The following is a 22,094-nucleotide window of genomic DNA, read 5'->3' as shown; positions in this document are numbered from 1 at the left end:
AAGGAGATACGGGTTTGATTCTTGGGTCAGAAAGATCCCCTGGAGATGGAAATGGCAACCCACTCCAGAATTCTTGCCTGTAGAATCCCATGGACAGTGGAGCCTGGCAGGCTGTGGTCCACAGGGTCACAAAGAGTCAGACACTACTGAAGCAACTTAACACAGAACAATTTATTTCCATACTTGACTATTCTCAGAGAAGAAAACATATGCTGGGTCCCAGGGCCATCAGCAGCAGATGGGCATCAGAGCTCCGCATAAGCTCTGGAGGGACCCATCTATGTGCCACTTTATATTTCCTCCAGGGAAGTTGTCAGCAACTGGGAAGTTAACAGTAGCCCCTGAGTACCCACAACAACTGTGTCCCTGTTGTCAAATGATGGGATGAGCCATCCAACAATTCCAAGTGGTGACTGTATCTGTGAAATCCTCTTAGTGATCAAGCAGCTGTACAGATGTGGTTCAGTGTCAACCAATCATGATACAGGGAAACTGGAGGTCTGGATGGTTGAAAACATTTGAAACAAGCTGGTTATAGCATTAGCTCTTATTCATTTTGCAGCTGTTTAAAAATCTCATCAATATTGGCCTTAAGCAACCAAGACAAGGCTTAGATTGAGAAAAATCATTGCTCTGGAAACAAAATTTCATTTCCAAGCAGGCCTCCCATACTAAAAAAATGACCTGGGCAGTTACTTGTTCATTTCCTCATCCCTAAAATAAAGATCTCTGTGAAGTTAAAATTGGATAATAAGATGGAGTGTTTTTTTAAATTTATATTTTATTAATTTGGGTATGCCAGGTGTTAGTTGCAGCATGTGGGATCTAGTTCACTGACCAGAGATTGAACCCAGGCCCCCTGCATCAGGAGCGCGGAGTCTTAGCCACTGGACCACCAGCAAAGTCCCAAGATGGAGTATTTTTAAAGGTAAATAACTGGCAGACCATAAATGCAAGACATGCTAAAGCACAACTGAGCTTTCAGCACAATTAATTTTATCCCAAACATCCCTCAGATCAGATTAGCACAATGGTGGGAGAATGAGAGTGAATATAATTCATAGTCTGTAGTCTGCCCAAGGGGAGAGCAAAACCTGGGGAGAGCCAGTGCTGGCTGACTACTTCCTGGCTCTTCTCCCACCACAGTAAGAATAATAAAAGAGACTGTGAGGTTCTCACCATGGACAGAGATTAAAATTCATTTCCTGGAAGACATTTAAAGATACTTTCTGAAAAATGATCTGATGCCATTTGCCTACTTAGTGACTGTCAGACCCAAGTTCTTATCCATAGAAGCCAGGCTGTATTTTAAGTTCTTTTTGGGAGAGAAGTGCAGAAAACTCAGTGAGCAAAGTTGCCACCACTACACCCTATTTTATGAGAAGTGCACTTCAATTACCTCCATTGCTTCACCTCTTCTGGAGATTAGGGTTTTCTTTCATTCTAGGGATAGAGTCTCCAAAGACTTGACAACAAGATACATCACTTAGTGCAAAAATCGAATGTAATGGAAAATCCAATTAAGCCCAATAGTTGACATATTAAATGTCAGTGAAGCTTTTTTCAAGCAGACTTTTGGCAGAGGGAGGGGTTTAAGGCCAAAAGGAGAACAAGCTATGCTATGAATTGCTTTATTTATTTATTTATTTTTTTAGTTCTACCAGTTTATTGCTACCAACCCATCTCCCTCCACCCTCGTGCACACATGCTCAGTCACGTAATCCCATGGACTTCAGCCCGCCAGACTCCTCTGTCCATGGATTTTTCCAGGCAAGAATACTGGAGTGGGTTGCCATTTCCTTCTCCAGGGTGAATTGCTTTATATCAATGATTTTCAACCCTAACTGCACATTGCAATCATTTGGAAAGTATTTTTAAAATGCTAATGCCTAACTTCCATAACCAGAAATTCCATTTATCTGGGAAAGGCATGGCATTTTTTAAAAAGCACCCCAAAAGACTGGTCAGTCAAAACATTTCCTCCAAGAGAAGCAAAGAGTCTGGGGAGGTACCTGTAGACACTGGATCCCCATAATAAGGTGCCATTAAATGATGGAGCCAGTCCTGTGGCCACGGCTGAGTTTTCTAAATTTCTTGGCATATTGAGTGCTTATTTAACTTATATGCAGAGTACATCATGCGAAATGCTGGGCTGGATGAAGCACAAGCTGAAATCAAGATTGCCAGGAGAGATATCAATTACCTCAGATATGCAGGGCTTCCCTGATATCTCAGTTGGTAAAGATTCCACCTGTAGTGCAGGAGACCTGGGTTCAATCCCTGGGTTGGGAAGGTCCCCTGAAGAAAGGAAAGGCTACCTACTCCAGTATTCTGGCCTGGAGAATTCCATGGACTATATAGTCCACGGGGTCGTAAAGAGTCGGACACGACTGAGCAACTTTCACTTTCACTTTTCAGATAAGCAGATGACACCTCCCTTATAGCAGAAAGTGAAGAGGAACTAAAGAGCCTCTTCATGAAGGCAAAAGAGGGGAGTGAAAAAAGTGGCTTAAAACTCAACATTCAAAAAACTAAAATTATGGCATCCAGTCCCGTCACTTCATGGCAAATAGATGGGGAAACAATGGAAACAGTGACAGACTTTATTTTCTTGGGCTCTTTCACATGAGCCACTCTCCCATGCTCTCAATTGTTTTCATTAGCCAATAAAAATATGCCTCATTCCTAACAGTTCTACCATCTAGTAGACCTACTGCTCAGTAGTCTCCATATCTGCTTTGTGGACTCACAGTTGAAAAGTAACACATTTCCTTCCAGATTTAATATACTCCATGTATTTTCTTCTCTGTTCCACATCTCTCATATTATTCTCTTTGCTAATAAGGAAATATCAACATATTTTTATTTAAACATCTGCAATCAGAAAATACTGTCATACCATATAAATTTTTCATGCCTAGATACTTACTCATCTGTTTTCCTGAAAGACCCAATATAATAGTCAAAGAGCCACAGTCTATTTTAAATTAAAATGCATTGCTTTAAGGGCTATTTGACATGCAGTAATTATTTACATAGTCTTCTAGTGAAGCACAGAAATTGCTAATGTCTCTTCCCTGGAAGGAAATGAACTGTGCAAAAATTTCAAGCAAACATGATCCAACTGTTCACACAAAAGACAGACTGTGTAAGAAATGCATTGTGTCTCTACCCAAATTTCCCCTCGACTTGCCACACAGATCAGCATGTACTTCACCTCTTTGGCATCAATTAAAATCATAAAGCAGATGAACTTTTCAGCAGAGGAGGATAGACATGCCCTCTCCACAGATGGTCAGTATCACATGTCACAGTAAAAAAACGCCAAGAGCATATCGTATAAAAATGGTAGAACTCAGAGCGCTTCAGCTCCACTCACTCTATGTTTAGAACTGCCTCTCTTTCAAGATGGATTTCCTTCATAGGAATGGAGTGCTCATTATTCAGCATTTGCAGAAGGACTACCGAGCTTACTACAATTTTCTAAATTTTATGTCCAATGTTGGAGATCCCCGGAATATCTTTTCTATTTATTTTCCACTTTGGTTTCAACTTAATCAGACAGTTGGAACTAAGATGATATGGGTAGCAGTCATTGGGGATTGGTTCAATCTTATTTTTAAATGGTAAGCCTGTTCTGTTTTGTTTCATTCTTCATAAAGCTTCTTCTAAAATTTGTAGCTTTGGCTTAATGCTCACATTTCAGATGTGTATAGTTTTACTTGGAAAATCTTTCCAACATACTGGTTAACTAGAAACACCTATTTGTAAACAGAACTTACAAAAGAGCATAGAAGTCTATACTTTATCTGACTTAGAAGTAAATTCCAAAAGCCTATAACATATATGGTGTGATTAACCAAGAAGAGAGTTAAACGAATTGCACCATAATGAACAGATTAATAATTCCAAGGACCACTTTGGTATTTTCAGTCTAAATATCCAAAACACTGAAAGACTTCCCTTGCAAGGAAAAAAGTCCCTGTTTTTATTGGAAACCAGGATGCCCAAACTCCATATGACTCATCCTCTATAATGAGAGACAGACCAGAACTCAAGTTCTTTCAAAGTCTCTCAATAATGAGCTTTCCTCATCAACAGTCTGCTTGAGTCATTTTTATAGCAGAGAATAGTTAGTCTCCAATTAAGTAATAACTGTGTGTTTAAACATATATGCATATTTGTATTTCTTTAAATACAGGATATTATTTGGTCATCGGCCTTACTGGTGGGTCCAAGAAACTCAGATTTACCCAAATCACTCAAGTCCATGCCTTGAACAGTTCCCCACTACATGCGAAACTGGTCCAGGTAAGCTATTAAAGCAGCCTCAGGTTACTAAAGATATTCCAACAGATAGCCATTGTACATAATTATCACCTAATAACTGCACAGTATCATAGAGGGTTTTAAAGAAAACTGCATGGGTGAGGATGCTAAAAGTTCATGAACAAAAATTGCTAGTGAAAAGGGTAAAACTTTTGTGAGTAAGAAAATTTCATTTTTTAAAAATTTGTAAAAGGATAAGTTAGAATATTCTCCAAATGATTTTATTCTTGGCATTTTTTTTTTTTTGGAAGAAGGTCATGGTTTGATATAGAAACAAACAAAAGACAATTAACTAGAACAAATTTTAGGAAAAATATATTAAAATACCGGAAATGCTGATTTATCTGATGCTGTGCATCTTTCAAAGTTATTATAGATCTTCTGAGAATCACGTAAATGAGACAATAGACAGGGTTTCTGTAAGAAAGGTAAGGACTTCCTGGTATTACTATTGCCTGCCGAAATTCTCTCTAATCTTAGAGTTATTTCTTTCCACTTTGTTTTTTCTCTTGTGTATACAGTATATAAGTAGACTTCTTGGTCCACTCTCTCATAAGTAAGATTTTGTATGAGTATAAAATCTTTACTATGAGAGTTGAGTTTAAGATTATAAAAAGTTTTAAATATATATATACATAAGGTAAATTGCATATTGTTTTAATTTGTAAGATTGTGTTATATTGTACCTCCAGACAATTTGTTACATAGCTTAAAATTCTTGGCATTTGATATCCTGAGACTAACCTTGAATACAGTGAATGCGTTAAGTTCCTAATAAGTTCTTGGAATATCTTTTTTTTTTTTGCTACCAAAAAAGTAGGCATCCATCTGTTATAGTACTTATCACACTATACTGTTATTAGTTATTTATTATCTAACTCCTCCAACAGACTGTGCATTCCATCATGTCAGGGGTGGTATGTATTTTATCTTTGTTAAAACAATGCAGGATGGATGGATGGATGGATGGATGGATGGATGGATGGATAGCATTTGGGACAATTGAAATGCTACTTTGGTTTATCCCAGAACTTCCCAGCACACGCTCTGTCTTATGAGACATTTTCTGGAAAAGAAAAAAAGAAATACTACATTTTATATTCACTCCTTGAAGTTTTTCAACTCATGAAACATATAAAAAGCCGTGAAAATTTCTGTTTAAAAAATTGATTTGAAAGAAACAGATCCATAAGTAATAGATTTGTCTTTATTTAACTTGGTGTTTTTCAAAAAGAGACTGATGTTTAAGCTCAATGAATCTCCACTTGGTAAAAACTCAAGGAGTACATCAAAACAAAGTGATTTTTGAAAAAAAAAGATCTAGCAACATGGGAAAGACATTCTGGGAGTAGAAAGGCTTCCTGTCTGCAGATTTATTCTGCCAGGATTGATGCCACTTTGTAGCTTCCCTTTTCCATTTAATGACAAAGGCTCCTAGTGCAGCAACCAGTCACAAGATGGGCATGGGGGTAGCTAGTACATAGCAGTTAGTTGGTAAATGAGACATAGCAGAGATAGCTTTAAGACGTCTGACTTTTCAGCCCAAGGAAAATAAGCTGATTCAAGATTCAATCCAAGCACTTCAATTTTATCATCAGTTAAAAACAATTAGATATGAAGAATGACTAAGGATGTGGCAGCTTTTTGATGCAACAGCCTGAGTTCTTAATTAGACTTGAGCATTTTGATTTCTGGACTTCAATGAACTTGAATAACCTGGGGAAATTTTTTGAAATAGTATTTGACTCAATTTTGACTCAATTTTCTTTATTTCTACCCATTACTAAGCACTACAAATAGCCTATGTCTTATGGTTTTTTCCTGAGTTATTTGTAATATTCATGGCTAATATGGCTATTCTATTGTCCATTTCCGATAGTTGTACTCTATTAACCACCTTCCAAATGGATTGCCACTGTCTTGTTGCAGGAAGTCCATCTGGCCATGCAATGGGTTCATCGTGTGTCTGGTATGTCATGGTGACAGCAGCCCTGAGCCACACCATCAGTCAGATGGACAAGTCTTTTATCACTCTGCACAGGTCAGCTTTGCTCCAATCTCTGTAGCACTGGAACGTGACAGTTTTAAACACAGAAAGTCTTTTTAAAGTTTCAGTTTAGTGTATTTTTAATTATTGAAATGTGCTTATTCAATTCTATCATAGCCAGTATAGCAAAATGAATAGAAGATTAATATTTTGCTTTAAGATAATATCGTTATTAACTCACAGTGATTACCACATTACAGGGTTGGAAATGTTTAATTGATTAATGATTTTTTAAATGTGCCTTTGGGGTTCCCATAATACTATACTCACTTTGGTAGTTCATAAATAAGTCATCTAAAATTATGTAAGGAAGTATTTTTGCATGCGTATTCCCTTACTTTAAGATTAAACAGAAATTTTTGAGAAACCTCATTTCCCTAGAATGCATTGGTTACTTTAGTATAATTATGCTTTCTTCTTTGACTAACTAATGATTTTGACATAAATAACATATATTCTAGCTTTAAATATTATGCAATCTTTTAATCTAAAACATCCAGAAGCAAACTTAAATTCCAATGTTAGTAGATTTAATGTTAGTAGATTCATAACATTCTAAAAGGCCTAGACCTTTAAATTATTCAAAATTTTTATACTTTTTCCTTTTTTTCTTTCCTGATACACTTTAACTATCATTAAAACAATTTTGAGCATCACTTTAATCATAAATTATTAGGCAGTCTGAAATAAGATTCTCCAGTTAATTGCATAAAAGATACTATAAGATACACCATTACACGGAAGTTCTTTATAATAAAGAATTTCCAAGGTTCTTCTCATACTCCACTTTTTAGAATAATACTGGGCAATATACAAAACAAATAACCAAAGGAATTTGGGCATCTTTAAAGTTTATCCTAATGAGACTGTGACCTCTATGCCTTAAGGTATTCATTATCCAATCCAAAACAACAATGGTTAAAAACATGTTGTAATTTTTTAAAATTAGCATTTTCTATCCATAGGCAATTTTTCAAAGTAGGAATCTAGATAAGCCTTGCCTTTTCTCTGTAGTTAATTTTCTCCTCCAGTTCTCAAATCTGGAAAATTGTTTCTTCTAAAAAAAAAAATTCTCAACTCTTCTTTGATTCTTATAACTGCATCATTTCGTTGATCCATCAAAATGTACTGAGTGCCCACACCTTATCTAAATATTACCACATCCTTGTTGATTCTTCTTCTATATGGATAACCCCTGCTTACTTTCTCTTTGAATGTCTTGTTTCTCTCTATTCCTTAACTTTTCAATATCCAAAATTTAGTCCAATTATCAGGGACAAATCATTCAGAACCGTCAAGGATTCCTAGAACTCATTATTGCTAATATTTTTTATTAAAATGATGAACATTGCTTGGACTTAAATATTTTTATAAGTTTTCTGCATACTACAGCTTCTAATTCAACATATATAACCCATAGGTCACTTTCTGTTTCTTATTTTCTACGTGTCAAAAACCAAGGAACCAGGACTCTTGAGAGCTTGAGAGTCTTGAAATTAAACCCAATGAAAACTTGCCCTTGATGGAATGCCTGTGTGCTTTTCATCAGATTGGCAGCTGCCTCTTCTGTGAGTTTTCTTCAAGCAAAGAGACGTTGAGAGAGGAAAGAGGAAGCACATATGACAGGGAGTAAAAATATATATAATTTATTCTAGATCACTGTAGATATTAATAATTCCCCCAAACTTGAATTTCCCTTCATTAGAATAATTATCAGGATGCCAAGTTGGTTTCTTTTTAAAGCATTTATTAAAATTTCACTATATAGCTTAGCACTGGTTCAGTTTAATGCATCAATAAATATAGAAACATCTGTTAAAACATTTGAAATCCTATGGAGTGCAAAAAAAATTGAAAGACCCTCTAGAATTATGATATTACATCACAGCTAGAAGATACCTCTATCAAAGATCACCTGGTTTCAACCCCCCGCCCATTTTTATGAGTGATACAATTTCTTTGCTTTTTATGCTTGTCTCTATTTTTCCATCGTAGACTGACTTGGTCATTTCTTTGGAGTCTTTTTTGGTTGATTCAAATCAGTGTCTGCATCTCCAGAGTATTCATAGCAACACATTTTCCTCATCAAGTTATTCTTGGAGTAATTGGTGGTAAATATGATCACTTACCTTTTGTTCTATCATTGAAAGTGTTAGTGTCCTTTATGTTGTCAGATTCTCCCTGCTAATTGGTTCCCCAAACTTGGGTAATTCTATCAAACCACTGATACTTAATGCTGCCCTAGGAGCTTAAGTGGTTCTTCATATCTCTCAAATCCTCCATACAGACAATGGCACATTCTCACTCAAAAGTGTAAGCGCATAACCTCTTAGTGACACGGTTGGGCTTCTCTAAAGTGTGACTAGTGCTGAGTCCAACTCCTGAACCACCACGAAGGACAGTGTGCTTGTGTCTTGGTTTGGGAGACTTAATAATGGCCTTCCAACCTGCATACCATGTCACTCTCTTGAAACACCTGCAGTGATTATTACCTAACTGTGGACTTCATTCAGCAGCTGCTTTGTATTTCTACCAGCGTTCACAATGATCGAGTTTCCGCTTTTCAACTCCACATATCTTTCAAAGGCTGTCTACATTAACTGGCTGTGGCAATTGAAATATTAATTGCAAGCACCTAGATCAGTGCTCTGCCTATAAAGTGGGTTGTCACTCAGTGCCCTGGACTCCTGAAAGATCCCCCCTGTGCTAATGTGGATGGGTAAAAGACCATGGGAAAAGTGAGGTTTCAGTTACTGCCTTTACAAAACAGGCTTTGGAAAATGGATAGAACCTAGGTTTCTACAGCCCTTTATCATTGAAAACTATGGCTAAATTCTTTAATTCAGAAAGGAATGATTCCTGAGAATCTCAAAGGCACACAGTTCTGTTCAGTGTTGCTTTCCAATCCCCAGGCGTCCTGGTAGCGGAGGTCTTTGAATACACTCCAGGTATCCAAACAGCCAGCCTGAGCGCATACCTGAAGACCAATCTGTTCCTCTTCCTGTTTGCACTTGGCTTTTACCTGCTTCTCAGACTTCTTGACATTGACCTGCTGTGGTCCGTGCCCATAGCCAAGAAATGGTGTGCCAACCCCGACTGGATCCACATTGACACCACGCCTTTTGCCGGACTTGTGAGAAACCTTGGGGTCCTCTTTGGCTTGGGCTTTGCGATTCACTCAGAGATGTTCCTCAGGAGCTGTCAAGGAGAAAACGGCTACAGGCTGAGCTTCCGGCTGCTCTGTGCCCTGGCCTCGTTGACCACCCTGCAGCTCTACCATTTCATCAAGATCCCCACTGACACCGAGTATTTGTTTTACGTGCTGTCTTTCTGTAAAAGTGCGTCCATCCCACTGACTGTGGTTGCCCTGATTCCATACTGTATTCATATGTTAATGAAACCAAGTGCAAAAAAGCTTAATTAGAATTGTGTGGAGGGTTAGTGCCTGTGGCCCCAGGATGATGCTAACCCATCCTCACATAGGACCAACAGGGCAGAGAGAAACTGGAGGTTTTCAGTTGGAGGTCACAAATGGCAGCCATAAGACCCAGTCCATTCACATATATGTTTAGTTTGCCCTTCAGAGTTGCCTGTGTTCCCCGCTTCTTTAGAGTGTATGTTAGTCAACCATTCCTGTTTGACTTTTTGTGACCCCCAGGGATGGTAGCCTGCTAGGCTCCTCTGTCCAGTGGAATTCTTCAGGCAAGAGTACTGGAGTGGGTAGTCATTCCCTTCTCCAGAGGATCTTCCCCACCTAGGGTTTGAACCCTGGAACTCCTGCATTGCAGGCAGATTCTTTACCCCTGGGCCCCCAGAGAAGCCCTAATTTTAGATTAGTTGCCAATATTTCAAAACCAGGATATTTGACCTAAAAGTTTGAACTTCTGTATTTTCCCGAATAATCTGACTGGATGGTAACACAGGGCCTGCATTCCCACCTGGAGACAATCCACTGTAGCCGGCTGTCACCAGTAGGAGACATGCACTCCGCATGCTGCCGCTGTTTTCGGTACCTCACAGAACCACCAGTATCAGAAAATTTTATCATCTGAAAGTCAGGGTGCTTCTGGCTCCTGTGGGCCTTTTAATGGCAGTCAGATCTGATCCCCTCAGTGTTTAGATAAGGAAATGGAGGTTTATTCAGGTGAAAAAACTCACTGTTATCACACCACCATCAGAACATTAGAACCCAATCTTCTGACATGTTATTAACATGACACTGTATTTTGTTTCTTCAAGAGGTAAAAATCGATAGGAATGAATGCTTTTACATAGGTTCTATGATGGTTGCCATGTAAGTCAGTAATTTTTCCAGAAATGACCTTAAAATGTCATATCCTGTTTAACTTACACCAAGTATGCTGGGTGCGGATGGGGCCAGCAGTAGCTCTCGTTACGGTTACATATCAACAGGGAAGGATATAGGCTTGGTTACTTTCTGGACTTGAATCTCTTCTTAACTCTTGGTCTCTGTTTTATGGTAGTGCTTTCCAACATTTTAATAAACTCTTCTGAAGACTCTCTGCTTAGAACATTATTTACTCCACCCCAAAGGTTTATCTCTTCATTATGTCATCCTTATATGTTATTTGTAGGAGCTAATCTTTCAAAACCAGGGAAATCGAGTGCCTTCCTGTAGGTCATGCTCTAACCCAGGAAAGTTATGAAATGCTTATATTTATTAGTTGAGTTCTGCATATACTGAACTGTGATGAAAATATACAGCTTTACTTTAGAAAGTTATTATTGATGGAATGCTAACATGCTAAAAGTTTTTCAGTAAATTTCTTTCCCCTTTCTTGGACCTAGTAATTCTAAACTTTAAGTTGATAACTATTTCATTTCAATCAAGTACATTCTGAGTCAGATTTTGCTACACATTGTAGTGACTTGTGATCTACCACAATGCTTTATGTAACTCTTCTGAAGAATACCAATATATGAATTATTTTAGATATTATATTAAATAATCCATAAATATGTATGAAAACACCAGTTCTAGCAAGTGCTATTTGACAAAATATTAGTTGACACTAACAAAACCTCTCAAAATCAAAGTAATTATTTGTTCCTTTCTAAGTGTACTTACTAAGTATAAGCTGTTACTTTTACAAAACACAATTTGTAATAGCTTTTGTTAAAAAAGGTAACTGAACTTGGTTTCCGAGGTTGAGTGATTACTAAGCAAGAAGGTGAGGATGATGAATGATTATGTTAAGAAGGAAATTTGTCTCATGTCAGTGGGGCCTTTGGGTGAAAGAGAGTAGGATGATACTGAAGATGTTGCCCCTTGTTCACTAGTTCAGTCCCTCCCACCTCACCCCACTGTTGATCAGTAGAAAGTCACATCAATCCTTTAATCCTTTATGAAGCATAGGTTCAGTCCCTGGGTCAGTAAGATTCCCTGGAGAAGGAACTGGCAACCGACTCCAGTATTCTTGCCTGGAGAATCTCATGGACAGAGGAGCCAGGCAGACTGGAGTCCATGGGTAGCACAGAGTCAGACATGACTGAAGTGACTAAGCACACATGCCTCATTACATACACAGCTGCGCTTGTCAGAAATCTCATTCCTGTCTGAGAGCCCTTTATCAAAGTTTTGTTTGAAATTAGTAATGTTTGTTTTGAAGAATCACTCATCCCGACACAGCATCAGCCTGCTGTCACCAAGGCCTGAGGAAAGTGGGGTACTGATACCCAGTGGGATTCTGCTACGATGTTTGAGTCCACCATAAATCCCTTCTTGATTCTCACAGAGAAGTTCTCTTTAGCCACCACATTGCAAGTCCTGTCTGTGGGGTGATGCACGATCCTCAGAAGGGGAATAGGATGAGGTATGGGCTCATTTTCTATAATTAATCCCCAACAACTCAAACCCCATCTGCCATAAAGTCCTAAAGTCCCCATGTGATGAAATTCCCCTCTTTGCTCTAGTTGAAGCCTCCTGGAGGGATTCATATGGTGGCGAGCTGCTTTTGCAAATTGAAACTGCTTAGACAGCTAGAGGAAGAGCTTCTCACTGCCTTGGAGAAAATGCCTGCCTTAAATATTGATGGAAAAGACTCTACTGGTTCCAAATTATTTGCCAAAAGTAAGGGAAATTGAGTTCATTTGACTTACTGTAGCTTAACCATATATTCAAAATGTCTACATAGCTACATATTCAGAAGAAAAATGTCAATATGAGTTTTCAAGATGAGAAATCTAGACAGGGGACTTGAGAAACTGTCCAATCAAGCATACATTTGAAAGGAATGCAAATTAATTTATTATTGCTGAAACTAGCTACCAAGAAGTGTGTTGAATCTCTTTCCTTTGACAACCTATTGAAAGGATGTCTGCCTCTTATGGTTAAGTTGGTGCATTCTCTATGCCTATTTCAGTGTAACAGAAGGATGATTTTAAAAATTCTTATAAGATGCCCTTGAAGCTCAAAGTTTTACCTCTCAATGCTTTATATTTATTCACACCCTGTAAATAAATTTGGTGCATACAAAAAAACAAAAACAAAAACAAAAAAACTCTGGTATAAGAGAAAGTCAAAAGACTTGTTTTTTAAGACATTATTCATTTCTTAAGGATATGAAGCCTGTATATTCCATATTCCAGCACTTCAATTGAACTTTATACAGTAATGGAAATGTTCTATGTCTGTGCTGTCCATTGTGGTAGCCACTAGCCATGTATGGCTATTAAAATGCATTTCATTACTTTCTTGAAATACAGCTAACACAACTGAGGAAGTGCATTTTAAAATTTTATTTATTTTTAGTCAAAGTTAAATAGTTGTGTACATGTGTGCCTACACAGATCAAATCACACAGTGCTTTTCCCTGAAAAATAATTATTGTTTTTTCTTTTTAATTTATTTTTTAATTGAAGGATAGTTGCTTTACAGAATTTTGTTGTTTTCTGTCAAACCTCAACATGAATCAGCCATAGGTACACATATATCCCCTCCCTTTTGAACCTCCCTCCCATGGCCCTCCCCACCCCACCCTCTAGGTTGATACAGAGCCCCTGTTTGAGTTTCTGAGCCATAAAGCAAATTCCCGTTGGCTGTCTATTTTACATATGGTAATGTAAGTTTCCATGTTACTCTCCCCATACATCTCCCCATCTCCTCCCCTCTCCCCATGTCCATAAGTCTATTCTCTATGTCTGTTTGTCCATTGCTGCCCTGTAAATAAGTTCTTCAGCACCATTCTTCTAGATTTCATATATATGTGTTAGAATATGATATTTATCTTTCTCTTTCTGACTCACTTCATTCTGTATGACAGGTTCTAGGTTCATCCACCTCATCAGAACTGACTCAAAAGCGTTCCTTTTTTTGGCCAAGTAATATTCCCCTGTGTATATGTACCACCACTTCTTGATACATTCATCTGTCAATGGACATCTAGGTTGCTTCCATGTTCTAGCTATTGTAAATAGTGCTGCAATGAACAATGGGATACATGTGTCTTTTTCAGCCCTGGTTTCCTCAGGGTATATGGCTAGGAATGGGATTGCTGGGTCATATGGTGGTTTTATTCCTAGTTTTTTAAGGAATCTCCATACCGTCTTCCATAGTGGCTGTCTCAATTTACATTCCCACCAACAGTTCAAGAGTGTTCTCTTTTCTCCACATCCTCTCCAGCATTTATTGTCTGTAGACTTTTTGATGATGGCCATTCTGACCGGTGTGAGGTGATCTCTCACTGTGGTTTTGATTTGCATTTCTCTAATAATGAGCGATGTTGAGCATCTTTACACATTTAAAAGGAAATTTTAAAAAGCTAATAGTACATTGCTGTGATTTTGAGGAAAATCCTCTGCAGATCTGGGAGTCTCTCTGTGGAGCTCTCTTGTCGTACTCTGTCCTATGGACTGGAACCACCTTGGTCTCCCAGTACTCTTAGCTCTGTTGCCTCAGACCAGAGAGTCTGGATTTTTCCTCCTTCTTTGCCCCAGAAACCCTTAAAGGGTCACAAACTGAGTGGAGCTTTATCCAATATTCTCATGGATGGATGAATTCCTGACCAAGTTTTCCTGCTTGGCTGGGTCTGTCATGCCTATACTCTGGATACCAGTACTTCTGAAGATATTCAGAAACTGTTTTAAAAGAATTGCTGATGTTTAGTTGCACCTGAGGATTTGGCCCTCATTGACTGACTATCCAAGCCTCTCTGGAAATTGCAAACAGCCTCCTGGAAAAATGGACCTCAAAGTTTCCAAGGAAATAAGGTAGTGTTCCTAATTTTTCCTTCCCTTTACCTTTAATGCTTTCTGAGGCTGATTCCACACTGAAGGTAAAGCAGTGGTACTTGTTTTTTTGAATCTTCATTTTGTTTTTTCTTTTAAAAAATGCTAATGGCAAGAAAGGCCTGTAAGAAGCAATATTTCAGAAACTTCTGCCAAATGACAGCAACTCATTAGAAAACTCTAGGAAATATAAGTGCTTCCTTTTAGCTCTGCAGAGGACAAATGCAATTTATGTCAAATCTCAGGCTGATTTGGTGTGGAGTACTAATTACTGTCTTTGCCATTCTTTGATGGTGATCACAGCGATGACCCGGAAGAAATCACATCTTGTTTCTTTTGGCAGCACAGATGTGATTGCATTCAAAGAGGAAGGAAGTTCAAAGACTGAGGTTATAAAGGTTAATGTAAGACCGATTAATTATTTTCTGTTTGAATTTTTAAATATCTTCGAATTTTTCTTTGAAGATTTTGCCACAAGATTTCTGAATTTGTCTTCAGCTCAAAACCTGTGATTATTTTCCCCAAAGACCACTATGTTCTAAAGAAGCTGCTGGGGAGCAGACTGGGTAAGGAGAGAAGGGTGGCAGCTGTGTTCCTGCCTAGCGGGGTTTGCTGCACAGACCAGGGGCTGCCCCCAGGAGCGATCACGGCCACCCACCTCGGTGCATCTCCAGGGCTGGTGCATGTGGGAGCAGCAACCTCTGCCCTGGGACAGTCTGGGCACTCTTCAGGAGGAGCAGGCTCATGTGTGTCTGGGAAAGAAACCCAGAGCTGATTAAGATGAAGAGCTTCCTTTCTCCTCCAACTCCCCCCTGCCTTTCATATCAAGTGGGCCAATCATACCCCAACTTCTGGCCAAGGACTTGACTTCACCCTGGATTTGGTCTGCATCTTAGGAACAGTCCAGGCCAGATTGTGATGTCTCCTCACATACCCTGCCATTGATGGAAGAGGTTTTCTAAAAGTGGACATTGCATTCACCCATCACTGCCTTTCTTAGACACCACCCTTGCCCTCAAGCTCAACTATTGTGCATTGAAAACATCTGATCCTTGAGATCTCTTTTTCTTCAGAATCATTCCGAATTCTGCCTTTTTATAATTTCTTTTTGAGTGAAAGAAATCATAGAGGCCTTGCTGTCTTTGTATTTGAAGATTGCATTGACTTAATAAGGGGGAAGTAAATATTCCTGTCTGAGTTTGTGAAATTTTTGTGTGAGTCTAACTTTTTTAGTATTGAGGTGTTGATGCCCTGCTCATGCTGGCCAATCAAAAAGCAGTACCACATGTCCCTGTTTAGATCCACAAAGGTGTCAGAACTCAAGGGGGCAGGTGTTAGCAGATTCACAGACAGATAGATGCATGAAAGACTTTGTGGAGCTTGGCAGCAAGTACCCTGGATCGAGTCGTTTGACTGGGGTCTAACATGTCTCTGTGTTTAACTCCTGGCATGCTGGGAGTCCTTTTAATGTTGGTAGATTCAGTTGACCAGTTTCTCAGATGAGAGACTTAAAATGGACTTAGAATGAAAGGTTCCTTCTAGCTCTGAAATTCTGCAACTCTGAGGATCTCATTCCATAAAACTGGAAGAAGAGCCAATTATATTAAATGTTGTGTGTGTGGTCGCTCAGCCATATATGACTTTTTGTGGCCCCATGGTGGTCCACCAGGCTCCTCTGTCCATGGAATTTTCCAGGCAAGGGTACTGGAGTAGATTGCCCTTTCCTGCTACAGGACATCTTCCCAATCCAGGGATCACTCGCTTCTTCTGCATTACAGGCAGATTCTTTACCACTGAGCCACCTGGGAAGCCCTCACATTAAATTTTACTTACTTGCAATGAACAAGGCTGTAAATTTGAAAGTGCACTCCATTTTATAATATGATACTTTAATAAACAGGTTTAGATTTATATAATACATTTTGGTCTTTAAAACATCCTATTCCAATTAGAATCTGAATTTATCACTATGAAAAGAGATGCATAGAGATGTGAAATAATGTAACTGATGTTTGAGGCCAAAAATAGTCACATGAAAATATTCACAGACTTCCTACTTGCTTATCTTACATAAGGAAGACAGTATTAGTCTCTTAGTCGTGTCTGACTCTTTGTGACCCCATGGACTGCAACCTAACAGGCTCCTCTGTCCATGGAATTCTCTAGGCATGAATACTGGAATGGGTAGCCATTCCCTCTCCAGGGGATCTTCCTAACCCAGGGATCAAATCTGGGTCTCTTTCATTGTAGCCAGATTTTTTTTTTTTTACCATCTGAGCCACCAGGAAAGCCCCATCTCTCTGTATCAACCTAGTGGGGTAGGATGGGGAGGGAGATGGGAAGGAGGGCCAAAAGGGAGGAGATATATGTACACCTATGGCTGACTTCACTTTCACTTTTCACTCTTATGCATTGGAGAAGGAAATGGCAACCCACTCCAGTGTTCTTGCCTGGAGAATCCCAGGGATGGGGTCGCACAGAGTTGGACATGACTGAAGTGACTTAGCAGTAGCACCATGGCTGATTCATGTTGAGGTTTGACAGGAAACAACAGAATTCTGCAAAGCAATTATCCTTCAATAAAAAATACATTAATTGACAAAAAAGAAAAAAAAAGAAAGCAAGCCCCTACTTACAAAAGGGATTCTGTAATAAATCACCAGCTCCCTTTCCCTTTCCTTAATATCCTAAAGAGGATCTTCTTCCTGCTGGGAGAAATACTAGTGGGATATGTATGGTAACAGGCTGACTGAGAAGAAGGGGAAGGACAAGAAAAGTTTCTTTGTGTGAAGAAGGCTTGGAGGTACTTAACCAACTCTGCTATATGAGGAAAGTGATTAGAACTTTGAAATAGCATTTTAGTAAGTTTGTTGTGAACTAATTACAGATCTCTCAAAGACATAAGGGGCTTCCCAGGTAACTTGGCTGGTGAAGAATCCACATGTAATGCAGGAGACCCTGGTTTGATTCCTGGGTCAGAAAGTTTCCCTGAAGAAGGGATAGGCTACCCACTCCAGTATTCTTGGGATTCCCTGGTGGCTCAGACGGTAAAGAATCCACCTGCAATGCAGGAGGCCTGGGTTCGATCCCTGGGTTGGGATGATCCCCTGGAGGAGGGCATGGCAACCCACCCCAGTACTCTTGCCTGGAGAATCCCCATGGACAGAGGAGCCTGGTGGGCTCCAGTCCATAGGGTCACAAAGAGTCAGATGACTGAACAACTAAGCACAGCACAGTACAAACACATAAAGATAATGTTTACTTAATAATTCTTTATGGCTATTGAAATGTACTTCTTGACTACAACACAACTCTAACATCATATCATATGATGCCAAGACTTTTGAGGATGACCACGCTAAATTAAATTAGAGGTTCAGTTCCACATAGCTTCAAAAATCTTCTCAGGCTCAAACAGGGCCCCTTCTTTCTTTCTTTTTTTTTTTTTCCTCTCTAACTTTTCCACCCTCCCCCAACACCTGACAAACACTTATTAAATTCCTTTTGGTGATAGAGATACAAGGTTGAGTTCAATATAGGCCTTTCCTGGGGGAGATTTCCCAAGGGGTCCAGGCTCTGGATAGCCTGGAATATCTCCAGCCTGTGGGCTTGGCAGAATTGGGTTGAGACTGTCACCAGCTACAAATTAGCTGGTGACTTGATTTCCCATCTATTCTAGTCCATTCTGTTTCAAATTCATCTTCTTGAATTACTTTCTTTTCAAGTCTGGCTATATCCTGCCCGTGGAAGCGAGGCCATTCCCAGTCTGGCACCAATTTTATATTAATAATATGAGAGGATGAGAAAGCTTAGTCACAAAGAACTAAGTGTTTAAATAAATGTCTCCTTTGCTTAAAGCAAAATGAAGCAGGGTACGTGAAATGTTTCTAGAAACCAACTAGAATGAGCTGCAAAGGACATCCATCCACTGACATTTCCTTCTCATAGCAGTGACATTTGCAAAAAGACATATTAATTCTTTCTTTCACTTAATGTTTGTGGAATACCTCTGGATTTAAAGGTCATATTTTGAGGTCATCTGTGAATACATCAATATTTCAACATTGCTTTATTATCTTTAAATGTATGTTTCAACAGTTTTTATTAATAAAAATCTAACTCTATCTACTGAGTGTGTTAATCTATAATTAACAGCAACAATTACAACTACAACAAACCACTTCGGTGCTTAAACAAGTGAGAGGTGTTTTGTCTGTGTTTAACAGGATGACTGGGGGTAAGCAGTCCAGGCTGCAATAGCTGCTCACCGAGGTCCAAGAATCAGTTTCAGCCTGTCCTCCTGCTCTGCCATCCACAGTGTATGGCTTCTGTCCAAGTGGCCACAGCATGGTCACTGTGCATCTAGGAAAGAAGAAAGGGGGAAAGCAAATGTGGTTTCTTCAACCCAGGCTTTATTCCAGAAGGAAAGCCTCCACAGAGACTTGCGCCTGCATTTAGTTGACCACAGTAGTCACATGGTCTCCTCTAGCTGCAAGAGTCTGGGAAGGTAAGTATTTGGCTTTCTGACCTCTGAAACAGAAGCATGCAAGGGGAAAGGGTGTAGGATTGGGTGTCAACCTAACTCCTTATGTATATAACAATGAATGCAACTTAGAGCTGCCTTCCTCCTCTGCAACCTACGAAATGGTTTCACAATAACAAGAATTATGAAGGCAAAGTGGCTTCTAAATTATGAAATGCTTTGTGAATGTTATTACAGGGTATATTTAAATGATCCATTGAATTTTCAACTTCTAAGGAATTTTATGAAAACACTGTTCATCCGTTAGTTTGATTTCATACTTGATCTATCAGAAATATATACTTTCATACCTATGCCTGATTCATGTTGATGTTTGGCAGAAATCAAACAAAATTCCATAAAGTAATTATCCTTCAATTGAAAAATAAATAAATTTTATAAGAAGAAAAAAAAAGAAATATATACTCTCAACCAGTAAGATAGCACAATTTTCTTTCTTGCCTATAATCATTCTTAATTATTATAGATACTCATTTTGGATCACCTTCAGTGAACATTTCCCTTTCTATTCCCAGCTGTTCTGTTGTCCTCACATTTATCTCTTTGCATCTGAGAGTAGCAGCTATACCTATATTATAGGAAGAAAGAAATTGCCAACTCACTGTCTGGCTGTGTATTCTTCTTCTTTTTCTACTGCACATTCTATCTTAGTGCTGATTTATTGAGTTTAGTAGCTGCATCCAGACAGCTACATGCCAGTCACGTGTACCCTGATTACTCATTATGAGCCTTAGGATCCCATACAACTCACTAATGAGCACATTATAATGCTGGCCAGTGCTAATTAGATGATAATCATGTGCATTGCTTTATTTACAGTCTATCCATTTAAATTAATTGGGTATTTCACTGAACGCAGTGTGAAAGAAATTGGAACTGGATTTCAGTTAATTTCACCTGCCATCTCTTATAGGCAGGTGAGATTGTTCACTTGACCTGGAAATTTACAGCAATACAAGTGGACATAATGCTTATTTTATAATAGTACACACATATATGTAAATTTATCTCAAAATGTGTTTGGAAAGAGCAGCCAAATTTGCAATTTTTTATCTCCACTAATATCCTTATTGATCTGATTGCAGAGAGATTCTACATGCATAAGACATATTAATAAATCCAACTCATTAGTTGGAAATATAATGTGGGATCCTAAAACAGACTGATGAGAATATTCTGATATTTTCTTCAGATAGGAAACTTACCTTTAATGCGTTAAAAAATATGTGGTGAACTATACCTAATTATGATCCTATGTATTTTCCTCTTTAAGGACATAACATCAAAATATTACTGGACTTACATTTTTAAATGAGTGTACAATTGCCAAAAATTGTATGCATGACTGCATCATTAAATTCAAAATGTCTTTTTATTGAAATAATTTCCCAAGAGCACAGGTAGAATAGACCTAGAGTAACAATATGAAAAAGTGTTTCTAGACAAAAAGTTGGAGGCCAACTCTTCTATTTTTTTCTCAAATAGTAACATTTCTGGTTTATAGGCACCTGCTTCCATACAATTTTGAAACTCATAAACGGCAGAATTTCTTTAGGCATCTCTCATTCTTGAGAATAGTTTGCTGGGAATAAAATTCCAGAACAGAAATAATTTTTCCCTCAGAATTCTCAAGACAAATCTTTAGGTCTTCTGACTTTCAGTGTCACAGTCAAGAGGTCCTATGTCATTATGCTTCTTTGTTATATGTTCCCCTTCTCTAGGAAGCTTTTGGTATCTTCTCCTTTGCCTCAGTCTTTCAAAATTGCATAATGGTGTGCCCAGGTAAGGTCTTTGTTTATTTATTATATTTGACACTTTGTGAACCCTTTCAAGTTGAAAATTCATATCCTTCAACTATAGGACATATTCTTGGACTATTTAATCATGTTTCCCCACAGTTTTCTCTGAACTCTCTTTCCAGAGCTGCTGTTAGCTAATTATTGCATCTCCTGGATTGTTCCTCTAAGTCTTTTTCTACTTCTCAGGTCTTTTTGTCCTACCCTCAGAGAAATTTTCCCAACTTTATCTTCCAATCCTTGTATTTTTTTCTTCCATAAAGTTTTATTAACTGGGGTTATGGAAAGAGTTTGAACACAGCAGAACCCATCCTGAAAACATTAGAAATTACAGAAAGACTTAAGATAGTGTCAGTCACAACAGATTAAGCAAGTCTTTCCATCACCTGAGAAACAATAATGTAAAATTGTAGAAACCACATCTTCATGAGTGATACAGGATACATGACAAAAATGAAGACACTGGCAATCCCTGACATTGTAAAATAAACTTGCAACTTTATTTACTTCTGTATTTTTGAAGTTGTAATTCAAGTGTTTTCCCAAATCATTTCAAACCATCTCCAGTCAAGCTCTTCCCTCTCATCAATAACTTCCAAGTATCTTATTTCAAAAATAATTTAATCATCCATTCTATTCCAGGAAACTGGCAGCCTCCCAGCACATAGCTTATGTTCTTCCTCTGAAACAAAAACTTAAAACAAATGGATGTTGGTCTTTTTTCTTCAGTGTTACAGGATAAGCACGTGCTTCCTACAAAGCTTAATTCCTTCTTGAAGGCATCTTTATTCTGCAACTTACTTATCACTGCCACTTGTCACAAGTAGAATGCTGCCCTCTACCCTCTCCCTTTCTGACTTCACAATGATCAGTTCTTCTGTTCTAACTAGTTAACCTGTTAAACCATCTGTGTGGTTATTCACCAGGAAACACTGGACCAGAGACATAAATAATATACCATGATATGATAGCTCAGGCTTAATTTGCAGAATTTCGTTTGTTGGCCATGGGAAGAAAACACTTACACAAGGTAAAACCACTATTTTCACTTCATGCTGGGATTTGGAGAAAGAAAGGACAGCAACCAATGTGAACGGGGTGAAGAGGAGTACAAGACCCAGGATGGAGCCCC

General features: G+C 38.6%; 1 protein-coding gene across 1 annotated transcript; it reads left to right on the top strand.

The window, feature by feature from the left end:
* Nucleotides 1–3,408: 3,408 nt before the first annotated feature.
* G6PC2 (glucose-6-phosphatase catalytic subunit 2) lies at nt 3,409–9,800 on the top strand. Its single transcript, XM_061135222.1, has 5 exons — nt 3,409–3,626; nt 4,202–4,311; nt 6,259–6,370; nt 8,372–8,487; nt 9,289–9,800. Exons 1-5 carry the CDS (start codon nt 3,409–3,411, stop codon nt 9,798–9,800), a joined length of 1,068 nt encoding a protein of 355 aa, XP_060991205.1.
* Nucleotides 9,801–22,094: the final 12,294 nt, after the last annotated feature.

The sequence above is a fragment of the Dama dama genome, chromosome 33 (assembly GCF_033118175.1).
Source record: "Dama dama isolate Ldn47 chromosome 33, ASM3311817v1, whole genome shotgun sequence".
Lineage (NCBI taxonomy): Eukaryota > Metazoa > Chordata > Mammalia > Artiodactyla > Cervidae > Dama > Dama dama.
Note: the sequence above shows the minus strand (reverse complement) of the source record. Positions and strands in the feature narration are given on the sequence as shown.